Source organism: Vanellus vanellus (genome assembly GCF_965231255.1).
Source record: "Vanellus vanellus genome assembly, chromosome: 1".
Classification (NCBI taxonomy): Eukaryota; Metazoa; Chordata; class Aves; order Charadriiformes; family Charadriidae; genus Vanellus; species Vanellus vanellus.
Window position 1 is genome coordinate 105412101 of NC_138905.1, and position 16467 is coordinate 105428567.

The following is a 16467-nucleotide window of genomic DNA, read 5'->3' on the forward strand; positions in this document are numbered from 1 at the left end:
TCTTAGACTTAACATTTTATGTAAGTAAACTAGGTCCTTACCTAACAGTATTTGTTATGAATATTGTTCTATGACGTACTAGTAGGGACATGATAAAAGAAAACTGAAAAAGAAGAAAGCTGCACAACATTTAAAAATGTAGAAAACTTGGATTAAGATGATGATTAACATTGTTAAGGCTGTATATTCAAGCACTGTATGTTAAGAGAGCGGTGGATATGAATTTTAGGCAATAAGAAATGTCCTGCTTTACGCATGATACTGTAATTATAGAATGATGATGTCAACAGCTGATTGTTGGCATAAACTGGCTACTTGTAGCAGGTATGTGAGTTAATAAAGATAGCAGAAGATGGCAGAAATGAATTCTGAGAAATGATAGCCAGTTTTCTCCAGCAGTCAGCCTGATAAGTAAAACTCCAAGATTCTAGCTCTGCATCTAAATGAAATACTCTTTTTTCTCCTCTGCATTGACTTGGCTGCCTTCTGCATTGATAATGGCTGTGTCGGCATCAGGTGCATCTTCAGCTCCTTTTGCTTCATTTGTTAAATACGTTCCTGTAGGAATCAAGAGAACAGAAAAGAAGAAAAAAAAGGAAGATTAGGGGGTTTTAGCTTTACACTGCATTATAGGAAGTACATTTCTAACAATGCTCCAATTGCTTTGAGAATGGACAAATATTTTTACACAATTTTAGTAAACATCATACAGGTATGCTCAACTTCTTAATTTGTCCAAGTATTAATACTGATAACCCACATACACAAATTCAAGTATATCCAGAATAAATTAAGAAAGTCTTTTAATAAAAATCCACTTTATCTAACTGCAGTAACATGCAATATAATTTGCAATTATAGAATAAGTGATAAAATCTTGGTTATTTCATGGAACAGCTACCCATAAAAAAAAAAAAAAAAACAAAACCAAATTTGAAGACTTATATATTAATAAAGACTTATTTTTTTTTAAAAAGGCCATTGATTATTTTTGTATTTTATTTTTTCATGATCGTATCTATACTTTCATTTTACAGAACTGTACCACAGTCTTTTCCAAGATTTATAAAGTTGAGGTAGTTTTATTAACTGAGCCCACTCACATTATAGTATCACAGATATTTTTATGCTCAGTATATGAATAAAAAGAATTGTGTACAGCAGCCAACTTTCCCTTTGTGAAAAGCATTATTTATGTTGACATAAGATGTATATGTGTTCATTCAGGAAAGTAAAACAAAAGAGACACACTTTCACCGACTTATTAAAAATATCTTGGTTTTCCGCCCCTGTGCAATCCAATCAAATTAAAAAGATGTTTTTATCATCTTATGTCTGCTAGCCATATGACCATACTATCTAAAACAAGATTTAATGAGTTAATACCAACACTAATCTCTCTTCACTTTTTTTTTTTTTTCTGGTGGGGGTAGGGAATCAACTGAGTTTTAACAGGTCATCTGCAAGCCATTCAGAGGTTAAATCTCACGAAATGATTTTGGAATTAACTAGGTCAAAATAGGATCACAGAGAAGCTTAGTCACTCTATCCCTCTCATCTCTAATGGCGGGGGGCGGGGGAGGCAAGTGAAAATGAAGGGAGTGGAATTCTTAAGGTGAAATCTCTGAATAAAGTAAAGCTTGAAGCAGGAATGAAACCTTTATTCCAGTGGGATCATTGGTAAAAGAGTCACTCATCTGAAAACTCACCACTGGCTTCTAATATTATCTTGCAAATATATACTTAAAGTATTAGCACAATTTATTAAAATGAAAAATCTTCACTCAATATATATATATACTCCGCATAGTGAAAACCATAAGATCATGCCATCAAGTATCTAGAGCTAGAAGGATAAAACCAAAGGGCAATCTTATCTCAGTTTCTCTGGATCACTGACTTGTGATATGACCTTGAGCATGTAACTAGATGTCCTTTGCCTTAGCCAGTCCGCTGGAAAACTGGGTAAAATTCAGGGACTTCACTCGCAGCTGGACTGTGCACTGAGCTTTCTTATCCAAATCATTTAAGTGATGGAGGAACGCGAAAGGGAACAGCAGTCCCCAGCTGAAATCGTGCCTTGCTTCCCGAAGTGACTGAACTTCCACCAAATCCGTCTTACCTTTATGTCTTGCCAGGTATCGACCGAGGAGAATTATAGAACATAGCGTTACAAAGACAACTACAGCCACTATTCCTCCTATAAGAGCGTGGTCAGGTCCGGTCTGTCCAGCCAAAGCATTTGGATCTAGAGGGAGAAGAAAAGGCAACAGTAGTCCTACAGAGACAAAAATTGTCTGGAAAATTCACAATACCAAGTTCTATACCGATCACCCTGAAAATAGGGCATTTCCCTCTTTAATATTCAGCGTGGTTATTCCCACTTTTACTACCAGTATCTTATCAACAACACAGTGCTGCTTGTATTCCCAGATTGTTAAAGCCCTGAGGACATCACAGTTATGAAAAATATTACCTTATTCTTCTTTGGCAGAGGATATTAAATGGGAAAGGTTTCTGGGTTTGTCCTCGCCATTTTACAACTGAAAACCTGGCCACAGCTATTTATAGAAGGAAAAACAAGGAATGGAGAATTGGGGATCAGATAGCATCAGCAGAGTAGTCTCTGCATAATACATAATTTATAGAACTGATTCTCAGTGGGGATCCCTTATATATTCTCTTCCTCTCATTCCTATCCTATTGCACCAGAAATAAAAAGGCAGATAAAGTGCAGCCGTGCCAAGTTCCTCCGCACATGGCTGAGTCTGCATGAATTTGGTCAGATAAAGGCATCAGGCAACCTGAAAGATCATCACTCAGTCTCAAGCATCAGTTTGCGAATTTACTATGAATACGCAATTAACGCCCAATGTGAGCAAGCTGGAGTAGATATAACAATATATAAGCACATTCATTTTACTAACTCTGTGCAGAGCACTAACAATACTGCCAGACTCGAGCTTTCTGTGCTGGTCATTTGCCTGTTCTGTTGCCTTGGTGCTTCACAAAAGTTGCAGAGAGGCAATCATGGGAAATGGCACTATTTAGGGGTGAGTAATTCTCTGGAGCTTTTGAACAACGAACCAACAACCTGTGAGAGCCGACTCACCTGAAATATGCAAAAGAAGGTAAAAATTCAATCTAAGGATCATGGTAAGATTTCTATTTTAATGAAAATGCCTCTGCTACGAAGTAATAGTAATTCTCTGAAGATGCTATTAACATGTACTGTATGTTGCAATCGGTCTGCTCTCGCTGCTTCAAGGGCATTTTCCTTGTAAGAGCTGTTTATATTCTACAAATAGTTTGCAAACAACTTCTTTGCTTTGCAAAAGGGAAAGGCAGGAAAAATATTTACACGGAAAAAAGGGCGAGTCTGTAAAGATGCTAGAAGGGCCTCTCTGATAATGCCGAGGAGCTGTGATTCCGTGATACCAAATCTACATTCTCCTGACCCGGATCATTGTATAACAGTAAGATGTATAGATATATCTACATACACACGAGTGTACATAAATATAACGTTATATAGGTGAAATAATCATGCTTTCCCCTCCTTTTGTAAACGCTCAGGCATACTGAACCTACACTTTCAGGTTTGCTGGAGCACAGAGCGGCACGGCCACTGTTACAGGTACGGTTCTGCTCTTAACAGTCACTGAACCTGTCAAGCACGACTTTGTCACTTCTTGCTGGCTTTCTGAGCTCCCACATCTTTCTCTTCTGGCTGCTAAGAGGACTCTGGGGAAGCTGGCCACAGCACTTCTGTGGACATGATGGCAAATAGTAGGCTTCGGCCTCAAAAAAGCTAGAAATACATGATAAAGTGAGCTGTGCCTGCCCCATCTTCCGTCTCCGTGAACCTGCCGGCATGGTGTTGCTGTTGGCAGCACTATGCTGAGGGCACAGAATCAGTCCAAGGGGACATGGAGGCTATTTTGGCGATTAAAAATGACCCCAAGTTCTGTGTGCCAGCAGGCTCGCAGGGAAAAACAAGACAGCTTAAATCTTGCCTCCCCAAAGCAAGAGCTTGGAGCGCGCAGCCATCCTTTCCCACGCCTTGCAGGGGCTCAGTTTTCTGAGGGGAGTAAGGAGGAGGTGACTGCTCACTTGAGAAAATGGAAGGTGACAGCTTGCGGCAGGATTGTCAGCCTGCTTGAGCCATCTAGCAAATTCCTCCTTCTGCGGTGCCTGCAGCAGCGTTGCCGTAAACCGCCCCCCCGCAGCAGAAAGGCAGCACCCATTCGGGCACTAAGGAGCAGCCAATGTCCCCAAGTGCTGCGTGTGACCTGCAGGAGATGCTCTTCCCCAGCACTGGGCCAGGAGTACCATGGACGTGTTTTCCCACGTAAAGCTACCTCCTGCTAGTATACTAGCAGTAAAATTAAAGAATGAAAGGAGATATTTTAAGGGATAATATACTTCCTGATGCAGAGTATAATCCAGAGAAGGGTTAGCACAGCACTTTATCTAGAGGGATTTTTTGAAAAGCTGATTGCAGCGTACAGCCTTAGCTCAATACCCAGGTTTACAATGTATCTCCTCTGTGAGCTTTAATAAACATTATAGATAAAAATACTCCCAATACACTGAGATGAATACGCTTCTGTGTTTTATCCTCAGGTGATGTCCTGTATATAGCTACTCACGCCTCCTCTGACAGACCTGATGTGACTACATGTAGTGACCGAAAGCCAGCATCAATATAAGGTTCCTACTTATCGGTGTGGATTAATGAGATTCTACTGCTGCTATGGTTTGAAATTTTTAACTTTAAAATTAATTTAGGTAGTGATTGGAATGCAAAGGTAGTATTGCATTTCTGCTATAATCTCTTAACCGTGGTATCAAAGCCAGATTCTATTGATAAGTATTACTAGACAAATTTGTCCGTGAAAAAACTTGTGCATGACATTACTTGCCATTATATTACCACTGAACAATTTCTTTGTTAAAAAGAAAAAAGGTAAGGAAGGAGAGGAAGGAAGAGACGGAAGGGAAGGGAAAAAAGAAAGATCCTCAAAAGTGGCCAGGGTTTTCTTGGAAACAAGTGTTTTTTCATCTCAAAATGAAAATCTGCACAACATAAATAATATTATGAACAGGAAGTGCACCTCGTAGAAGCATTCTCCTCATAGAAAAATAATGTTAGCATTAAATATAAATATGGTCTACATTATGCATACAGAGTAATGCACTGTACTTTTGCCTTTCATGAAATGACCTAAGCCCCATGAGTGAATTATAGATCTGGGGCTATCTATCATCTTATAAATAATTACTATGTCAAAACGTGCCTGAACAGTATCTGAAAGATAGAAATACAGGGGTTTGGAAACTATGCCATTTTGTGTTTTATGTATTTATACAGTGATCATGTATAAATATCCAAGCGTTCTGAGCATTTGTATTAGCAACTCCCACTAAAGTTCCTGAAAGTGCTAAGTGTGTATTTGGGCACTGACCGCTCTACAGTTTGCTTCCCAAAAAACAGAGCAGTCTTCAGATTATTTTTAGATTCCCATTATAAGTTTCATGGACTTCACCAGGTAAATCCTACCCTACCACACACACAACACCAGCAAATGAAATCTTAAGTATGCAATCGTGCAATAAATACTTATAATCCATCCATTCCATTAAACAAAATAAATTAGATTAGTCTGTTCCTGTTTTAAATGTAGACTGTTTTTTACTGCATGAGCACAGGCAGCTACAGTAGTCATGGCCTGAAACAGTGAAATTAGAATTTTGTAATCAGACTAGATCTTCTTCAAAGATCAGTTCTTTTTCTTTTATCCTTTAATGAGACTAAGGAAATCTTATAGCAAGATAATGACGCAAAAGCTCATAATTCTCTTTTGTTTGTTTTTGTCCTAAATTTAGGAAGCCTCTTCAAAATACTGATTGCTGATGCTGTATAGTTGCACCCATTTTCAACTTCTGGGATTTGCCTGTTACTGTTTGTTCACAAACCTACAGAGATAACACATTTAAAATGACTAAGAGGAAAAAAAAATGTATCACTCATTAAGAAATGAAACACATCAGATAAATCTTAACCCTATTAAAGACGTAGAAACGTGCTTTTTATGACCTGCTGACAATGTTTCAGTGTAGAATATTTTTATACGAATACACACGTTAGTTAAGCAGAGAAATTTTGGAACAGTTTTTCATGCATTTGCATAAAGTATATGTTAATTATTCATCTAATTTCTTTTTCTTCCTGCATAAGTTTCCCTCTTATTTATGCATAGCTAACGTGACTAAGCAGGCTGCAGGAAAGGGTCAGATAACCCTTTCCTGAGCAAAGGGAGAACAAGCACATATGAGAAAGCTGAAATGGCATATTTTGGGGAACATATGCTCAAGTAGCCCCCTTTATTGCAGAATTTTATCAATGTGTATTTTTAGCTCAGGTGCTGAAGTTTAAAAAAAATCACTCTGAGCGTGAGATGGACCCACATTTGAGGCATTCAAAATAATAATTTGTTTTGACCGTTTCTACTAAAAGAAAAATTGAAAATAAAGGTCTTGATTTGCTGTGGAGCTTAAATAGCTTTCACAAAATGAAGACATATTAAGCAGATGTATTATTCATAAATTACTGTTCCTCAAGGCTGGGAAAAGAACGTGGATGTCCCATTTCTCAGACAAGTACTGAAAGCACCAGCCTACAGTCACTTTTACTGATTTCATGAATAATCAATTTCTGAGGCAAAGTAGAACCACTCCAGCAAGGGATCCTGAGGCATGGCTCCCTGTTACAATTTCTGTGGCAGAAAAATCTCTTCAAGTGACCCCTGCTTCTTTCCCCATATTCGGGCATTTGTTATCACCCCCAGTACAACTTGCTAATCCTTCATACTTTTGCAAAAACAGTTGTTTGAAGGGCCTGGCTCAAAATCAGATCGGTAAAGCAGTGTGCATTTTAGGGTTGGGAAACTCAAAAAGCACAAAAATTAAATAAATGGCTTTGTCATATTTGAAGGGTTGTTGAATTGTTGCAGATGAGGGCAGGGTGAAACGAGTGGTGGGAGCCAACGAATGTTTCTGGAGAAAATCTAGCAAGGAACCACAAATCATGAGACAGCTAAATCTGCACTACTTTTAAGCGCCTTAGCCAGAGGAGAGTGAACTGCAAAAACTATGGGAAGCAAGTGGTTTTGAGTTTTGTGAAGCCCACCAGTGAATGTAAGTTAAATTAGAAATATTAGCCCTTGAAATCTTTCTGCATTTCAGCTTAATTTCCTAAGGAGAGACAGCCTGCATGATCATGCTCTTTCACTCTGTCTGAATTACTTAAGAACCCTGGATCCATTACACCGAGTTTTAAGACACAGTAAAGATCTCAAGATTATTGATTTCCTATAACTAACCTGAAAGGACAGGTTGATGCAGGAGCTCAGACCTTACTAGGTATCACAGAACCTATAGGAAGGATGCCTTTAGAAAAACCCTAACAGAGACAAAAGCTTCAGTCAAAATCTGTGCCCAAGAATCCATTTTTCATTAGAAGTTTCTCTCCATCGTGAGTTCTTTGGTGTCCAATGCGGCACGGATCCTGTTTGAAGCTTTTCACATGGTTAGGTGGCATTTATAACATCTGAGCCCTTCACGCCTCACCTTTTTCCCGTTCCCCTCATATCCACTCTCCCTGCTTTTCTTCCTTCTTGTCTCATAACACGTCAGCTCACACTGCAGTATTTGTATAATTCAGTTAAAAAGACAGTCAGCCATGAGGCACAACCTCATTGGAAACCAGAGAAGATTTCTTTCTGCGGTTTATGGAACAAACTTGGGGTTTAAAATATATTTCAGTTAATACAATTCACCAGATTGAACCATAGAGTCCATATATTTTTTTAACTGTCCCACAAAAGCAAGCTTTGGCAAAACAATAATTAAACTCCCCCCAAAAACTCAATGATTTGTCTAACATCAGTAGGAAAAAGGACTAAAATAGGAATCTACGCACAATATGGATAGGTGGTAGAATGGGAGTGACAGCTGACAAGGTATTTGCTTTAGGAAAAGCAGCAGTAGTGCTGTCTGTGATAAATGCTGGTAAGTAGAATTTATCCATTTTAGCATCTTAATTTGGGCACCCCAGAGTTCAATTTCCCTTGCCTGGCCTGGAGTGCTGAAACAGGTACTTTTTATCTCATTTCGTAATATACTGCTAACCACTAAAATACATGTACGTGAAACTTGTGAAAGTATTGTGAAGGGGGAAAAGAAAGTTTCTGCACCTTCATTTAAATTGCAAAGAGTAGCTGCCCAAAGGGGCTGCTTGTGAAATTCATTGAAAATATGTTTTGTTATTAACCAAGTCTGAACTTAAAATATGTGACAAGCTTCTTTTTCCTTCCATGCCTGAAGCAAAGAAGAACAAAACAGTGTACTAATATACAGCATATATAAACTGCTATTTTAATAGTCGAACATCATCAACCATAGAGAAGACAGGCAGAAAAAAAGTTTACTTGTAAACCTTGAAAGGAATTGATAGCCTTTTCTTCCCCTGTTACTGCAGTAGCACATTTGGCGCATTTTGCCTCTGAGTGTTTTTTTTTTCACAGTCAGTACTGAATTATACATGCATTCCTATTAAGAAGAGCCCACATCCCAGAAGGATAAAAGTCCCACACTAATGTTTCAGCAGCTGAACCTGTAGCTCCTTTTGAGGAGTTCATGTTGTTCTCGTGTATCAAAGAATTCTTTCAGTGGAGAGAAAAATCCAAATGTCTTCTGATGTCTATTTGTAAGTAGGTGGTCCTTGTCAAAGGTAAATAAAAACACTGCCCATGCCTATTTATTTTGTAAATGTATTTTTTGCAATGCTAATAAGAGAGCTGTATACCTACAACATTAAGACAAAAAGTTTAACAATATTTTTCAGGGTCCTTAGAGCCTTGTTCCAGATTTTGTGCCTTGTGTCATTGATTGACATAGATTTTTAAAGGTTTTTTTTTCCTTTCTTTTTTTTTTTTTTTTTTTTTTCCCTCCCCTTAATGCTGCTTTACAAGCTCTAGTTTCCTGAAGGGAACAGTTCCTCTAATTAAAGCACATAAAAGACTTTTCTTATTGACAACATTATATTTTTGTCCATCAATAGACTCATTAAATGCTTCAAATTGTGTCTTTGGTAAAAATAACTAAAATCTGCAAACTTTTGCCTTCATCCTATTTTCTGTAGATGATAATTAAGTCAACTCAGGGTTTGAAGAAATACTTGCAGCTTGTCCAGCTATAACTTCTGGCTACTGAAACAGGAGGCCGTAGAAAAAGAGAGAACTGGCACCGATAACTGCAGAATTTCCCTCTCAAGGTTCTCTCCCTGAATGAGTCAACTGTGGGCTGCAGCAACAGGCAGGTGATGACTTAACTCTGCTTCCAGCATTTTAATTTTTTGTCTTCTTGTGAAGAATGCTCAGTGCCTTCATTGCAGAAAACAAAAGAAAGCAGATCGAAGTTTGGTAACTTCAGTCTGTTAGATATTAAAAAAAAAAAAAAAAAAAAAGAGGGAGAACCCACCCCTGCCTAGAAAATCAAGTTGCCCGACTTCCTGCTTCATGAGAAAAAACACATTTCGTAAGTGTCACCTTTCCTCTGATGACTTTTCATCAATAAATATGGGAGGATCGCTGCTCTTCTTGATTTTCTTGTCAAAAAAAGGACAGGCACCAGCTGGAGTAGGGGAGGGGTGTGTGTGTGTGTGTGAGTGTGCACAACTCCTTTTCCTGTCATCAGAAGTTAATTATCTATACAAATAATGAACCATTCTCTAATTAACACAGAGAGCGGAGATGCCAATGTACTCTTCTGCTCCCTTTCTTGTAGCACTTTATAGTTGCGGCTTTTGGTCACTTCCTACAGACTTCGATTTGCTAGAGGAAACAAGAACATGATTGTGCGGGAAGGGATGAACATGATTGTGCTCGGCAGAGTTTTCTGAGCGCAGGCACTCAGTGCTGCCTGCCGTTGCAGGGGTTGGGGCCAGGCGCTCGGGTGGTCTCTGGCGGTCTTATCTTTCACATACCATGAGGAAGCAACGCATTATCACCACAACTACACATCGTGAACTATGGTGAGACTGCAGAGAGAGTAATCGCTCAAAGCATTTAAGTAAGTTTTTCTGCTAACCTTAAGGAAGTCCCAGTAGCTTAAGCCTACTAAAAGTAGTATAAATGTTTCCACTGTGACTTTTTTTTGCCACTTTTTTTTTACACTATCTGTTATACAAACTCCCTCACAGATTGATCATCAGAGCTAATCAGTACCACTGCCGAGCTCAAATAATAAATACTACCTCAAGTAAGCAGTGCAAGAAAGACATGCTTTCAGCCGAGAAATGGTATGAAACAAATGGAGAAGTTGAGGGAAGTGTAGATGGAGACAAAGCTGCTCCCAATGGCAGAAGCTAGGGAGGAGAAGGCTTTCTCACCAGTAAAGCAGAGCCACAGATATAGTTAGCTGCAAACACTTACGGTTGTATAAGGATCAGAGAAGCATGAACAGATTCACAATTGCACAAGGTACATTGTACCGAATATGTTCATGAAGTTTTAAAACCAAGAAGGGCAGCTTCAATTTAATTGAAGAACAGTTCTAATTAAAACTTACTCTGTGGTGGAAGAAAACCTATTGTTCAAATGAATTCTTTATGCTTGTCATACTAATTTTTTCTTACCAAATCAGATTAGGATAATTATAAGCCTATAATGACATCAAAACACCCCAGTAAACCAGCCACTTATAGCCAGAATCTGACACCTTATTCATGCTGAATAGCAATTTAATGTGTCGTGGGACTACTCAGTATGAGTAATTGTAACAGAATTTCCGCTTTGGCAGTTAATAGCATATTTTATCTGTCAATATACCTCCAGAAGATTAGCAAGGCATACTTGTGGTTAGGGTAACTGATCCAAAAGAGGCTGTTGACTGACCCAGCTCATCTCAGAAACAGAGATGTGACAGACATCAGCAGAGACAGTCTGTTGTAACGCACAGAGTAACAGAAGAGAAGAGTAAATTATTGATAGGAAGGTGAGCAGCCCTGTTAATACGTGAGGCATTTTTTAAAGCTGTTTTAATTAGGGCATAAAATCTTATGTAAATTCTTCGGGACAATGGCAATATCCATTAGTGAAGTTTCTGTCCAAGCAATAAAACCACCTTCAATTTGTTTGAATTTTTGCCTGTGGTTTAACTGAATGCTATGCCAAGTCTGTACTAATGGAAAGAGCAATATTTTCCCCATTTAATAATGACATGCTTGATGGAATTCAATATCTTAACCAAATTCTCCTCTGGGAACATTAAGGCTGTTGTTTTCAGATGCCTTAAAGTTAAATACCATCCAGCTATTAGTAAGAGACTGTTTGCTCTTAATGCCATTGATTGCTAATGGATTTGCTACGAATAACGTTGGTCTTTGCTTTCCTAAAGGCTTTTTCTATCCATGAAAAAAATAAAGCTACACAGTTTTTGGTTTATAAGCCTTTTTTTTTTTTAACTCGGCAGCATGCATCCATTTCCAGCAGCACTGATGGTTGCTTTGCTCTACTGTCAACACCACGAGCTGCAATACATCCGCATTCTACCAAGGGGGTCACATCCACACCAGTTTGCAACTGACAGATTCATTTCCTACCTTCTCTCGAGACAGCAGTGAGGACTGAAAAAATCAGAGGTCCACTGTAATTACTATGTATATTTCAGATTAAGTAAATGTGATAAAAGCCTCCATCTGGCTGTTGATCAAACGTGCAGAGGCAGGCTGATTTTCAGTGACATATTACAATATGTCTCTTGTAACCGTCCCTAATGCCATCCTGTAAATTACTTACATTTGGGATTACTTGACTACGGCAGACAGAAATATTACTCACTGCTTAAGTGCTGCCTACCGGGAGTATGGGAGACGCGGTCTAATCTTAAAGTTGTTAAGCAAGGCATTAAGAAATAATGGGGCCATGTTTATTTTACTAAATGCCGATTGTGCTTGCACTATTTGGAGATGGCAAACCCAATTTAATAGTAGCCTGAGCCCGTTCCCAATGCTGGAAAGCTGTAAAAAGTCTAACGCTGGGGAAATAAACCTAACTGGTGTGCCGGAACAGTTCTTGAGGAGAACTTTAAAAATCAGAAAACTCCTGCAAAACATGTCCATAGTTTCAAATTATGGTCTATATGCTGAAAAAATGCAGGCCTCTCTCCGAATAGAAATTCAGAGATTGAGGGCCTTTCATTAAGGAAAAATCCCAACCAGCTACCTGAAAAAGAAACAACAGAAATTTAAAGGGAAGAACAGAAAATAATGCTGCCATTTCTCCACTACTTTACACCTCTCCTTGCAGTGGTGGTTGCAATGTGTGGAGAGTCAAAATTTACTACATTACTGAAGGTCTTTTAAAAAACTTATGGTAAGAAAGAAGGGCTGGGGAAAAATACGGGTGGGATATTCACAGAGCAACTCACTGTGGTTAGAAGGGCTGTTTTTTCTTACGATTTACAGCTCCTCGAGGTTTACAACTCACAGAAGAACAACAAAATTAATTCAAAATTGAAAATACCAGTACTTATTTTTTAAAAAAAGAAAAATCTCCTCCCCTAGCCAAGCTATGGATATTTCTGGCCTACACTATCACATTTGTCCTTCTTGTTGAACATTCATTCTACCCAGAAAGCGTACCAAGAAACTCTGGGTAAATCAAGGTGCTGATCAGCAAGGAGAGCTTTGGCCCTTTGAATTCTTGTTGTAAAGGCCAGCAGAAAGCCCTTGTTGCTCTACAGCTCTTAAGAAGACAGTATCTTCGTACTGCACTTGTTAAAATTGGTTTCCTTCTAGCCATTGGTCTGGAAAAAGTTCTTGGAAGCATTCATCACCCTGGGAAACATTTCACGGCATTTTTTGCTCTAGAAATATTCTGCTCATCTCCTATTTGATCACTCCAACAAGTAACTTTCCCTTCCTTTCCCTAACCAGTTCTTACTCTGTTTTAACTGCATGAGATTTTCCGTATAATCCCTTCACCCAAAATTATCTCATTAGCCTATGTCACTTGGCATCCACTCTTACTTAACTGAAGTGGTTCATTAAATGACATTTCCACTTAAAAGGCTTCTAAAAACTTAGTCCTCTCTTTAGGAAAGCGTGAACTCAAAAGGTGAAAGCAAAAAACAACATTCCAAACAAAGCTGGAATTAACACGACTCTTCCAACTGCCACTGCTGAGCAACTTTTCTCTATCTCTTTATCTCTTTCCTCTTCCCTTCCTTCCTAACAAGTCTGTTCCCTTTACCTTACAGCCACGTAAGGGACATGATGTTTCTCTCCGAATTACTCCGTGTGCTTAAACTGATTAAAAATAAAGATGCACTCCAAAAACGTGATTCCAATTATTATGACATTTTTTAATGTAGAAGGTTTTGTTAGTCAGCCAAATTTTAGTTATGACTATCTCACTAACATCTACAACAATAGTATTCCCAACATGAAGCTAGTAGATACCACATTCAGGTGAAAACAGGGATTCCTTCTGAAAGGTTGAGCATACAAAGGCAAATGTGGATATTTCAAGCTTTCTGGTGTTGCAGCCCTTAATTCAGTAAAACAACTAAGTATGCAACAAAAGGGACTATAAACAGGATTAAGTGCCTTTGTTGAGTTAGAACTGGGCTGTTAGACCCCAGCTTCAGTATACTAGACACTGGCTACCAAAGGAGACAAAGATTAGCTAGAGAAGGAGCTAGGACTCCTTTAGCCGTAAGAAGCAGTGTTCTTAGCCTTCCTTGCCCTCTGGAAAGCCTTAGCGAGCTGCTCCTCCTCCTGCGGAGGTGAGATTCATGAATTCAGAGCCCATTGCGACAGCTTCTCTCTGACACCAGCATGTCTAGGTCTGGCGCCAGAAGCAGCAGTGAGCCCGCGGCGCTGGGCAGCGCATAATCAGAGAGTCCCCCTCGCTGGCAGCCGCCTCTCATCAAAGCGCTGCTCTTGTCACCTGGGCCAAGGAGGCAGCGTGTGGCCTGTTCCTGCAAAATCTATTTCGGTACTTAAGGTGGAAAGGGTTTTTTTTACGCCTTGCAGTCCAGCAAAATTATAAAAATGTACGCTTGCTCTGCCTAGTGACGACTTAGTCTGCTCACAACAATGCATAAAGCCTAGATGTTGGTGAGGCATCCCTCCAGGACACCACGCTGGTGGCACCCCTTCAGAGGAAGGTTAGTTTTTCCAGCGAGAAGCATGGAAAATCAGGTTTAAATCCTTGCCATACGACAAATACCCTGGTATGAGCTTTGGCAAAGTGTTTTCTTTATCTGTGCCTCAGTTGCCCTAAAATAGATTAAGACTCGTGAACCAGGAAGGATCTTGACTCATAGAATGGCTCACAGAACAATGAATGATTTTGAGATATTGCGATAGTAGGGGTAAGGCAGGTACTTCATTTGTCCTTAGAAACAATATTCTATATAACAGTATTTAAAAACATTTGAAATGGACTTTTGTGGACTTAATTTTTGCTTTTGTTGGATATATTTTTTGTTCTTAGGATAGAAGAAAACTGAGCATCTATTATTATGTGTTTGCATAATGAAGAAATTAATAGCTGGATGCCTTTATTTCCAAGAGATGAGACTGAACAAGATAGCCTTACACAGCTACATTACTAAAAGTAATTCACACCAGGTAATTGATGAAGATAAAATTAAACAGAAATATGGAAATAAGCCAGAAATGGATGAATCTACTTCCAGATTATGGAAACAAACAGAGAAGTATTAGTGATGTTGTTAAACATTGTTAAACAGGTCAACATGAACTCTTGGGTTCATAAATAACCTTGAATTTAACAGGAAAAGTTGTTCCATTTTAATAACTGAAGATGTATGTCAGCTGATACAAGAAGGCAGAAAAGATTTAATGTTTAAGAAATGAACAGGTATAGTCTCCTGGATTCAGTTTCCTTTTTCATCCCAGTGATGTCTACTTTCTCATAAGTGCTGAAAATTTATGTATTACAATTAAACTTAGAAAATTATGATTAAAACTTCTTTATATTCAGTTACACTAACTTCCTAAAATTTCAGGGAAGCATTTAAAGGCTAGTTCCTTTACCTGTATGTTAATGAAATGCAACAATACAGTTTGGAACTTTAAAATTACATGAAGCAAGCAAACCTGCACCTAGCTCTCAAGGTTTCAGTGAACAGTATTACAAGGTAATCCTACCATTTTCGTGACAACTGAGCAACAAAAGCAACCACAACAATCGCAATAAAAGACCCATAAAATGTTATCGTGTGTACAGGTACAGTGATTTCTCCTAATAACTTTGGTAACTGTTCAAGCACATTACCATGTTAGATATTTCAAGAGACATTTGTGCCTTTCATTGCTGCCATAGGGTATAAGTGGTTAAATCTTCATGGTACTATAAACTAGTATTGTTCCAAAAGTTACCATGGCTCTGCAAATATAAGCCAAAATATAATATATTTCACATATGTTAAGCATGACAATCCTGGTGAATGATACACAAAAATAAAAGAAAGAAGCAAATTCATACCCTGCAGAGGACAGCTAGTTAGTTGCTGCCCACACTCACAGAAAGCAAGGGTCAACAAGGTGGCTGGGGGCTGGAACACATAATGTACGAGGAGATGCTGAGAGAATTCCATTTTTTCAATCTCAGGAAGAGAGAGGTAAGGAGGGAAAAATTATTGCTATCTTCAGCTACTACATGAGAAGGAGAAGAGATGATCGAGCCAGACTTTTATTAAAGGTGTGCAGAGATGAGAGGCAATGGACACAAGCTGGAATAGCCAAAATTCAAATTAGATATTAAGAAATTCCTCTTCATCACAAGGATGGTCAAACACTGGAACAAGTTATCCAGAGATGCTGTGGGTCCTCCATCCTTGGACATGTGTAAAATTCACCTGAATGAGGCCCCAAGCAATCTGATGTACGGTGGTCCTCGTCTAAGATGGGCTTGGATCAGATGATCTCCAGAGGTCCCTTACCACTTATATTATTCTACAATTCTAGGAAATGGGCCAAAAGCCACCAAAACAAAGAATACATGGGGGGGGGGGATAAAAAAAAGATAAAGAGGTTTTCCAGATTTCTGCATCTTAAAATGAAGAGTTAATAATAAACCAGCATCCAGCAGATGGATGCTAAGATGCTAAGATCCTACTATTGCTTTAAGATATACTGTTCTTTCTGTACTGTCTTACATTGTTGTTGTGACTGTTATATCCATACCACCAAAAATTCAACAGGCTCTCCAATTACTTTTCTCCTACCTTTCAGTAATGGACACACTTGAATTGGGGAGCAGGAGTTCACATAAAACCTTAGAAATTATACGACAGAAAGCAGCTGTATGCTGGCAGAAGAAAATTCAATGTGATATAAAGGGCTTTGTCTTCCTCTAATAATTTATTTTT

At 38.7% G+C, this 16467-nt stretch overlaps 1 protein-coding gene across 2 annotated transcripts in view; it reads right to left on the bottom strand.

Annotated features, from left to right (window-relative positions):
- Positions 1 to 439: 439 nt before the first annotated feature.
- The window catches only part of CADM2 (cell adhesion molecule 2), a gene marked incomplete at both ends in the record, with an annotated part of 685963 nt that continues 669935 nt past the window's right edge, over positions 440 to 16467 (bottom strand). For both annotated transcript variants that reach the window (XM_082484364.1, XM_082484365.1), the window contains 2 exons: positions 440 to 558; positions 2123 to 2248. In XM_082484364.1, the coding sequence (XP_082340490.1) occupies positions 440 to 558; positions 2123 to 2248 (245 nt within the window). The remainder of the gene's footprint in view (positions 559 to 2122; positions 2249 to 16467) is intronic.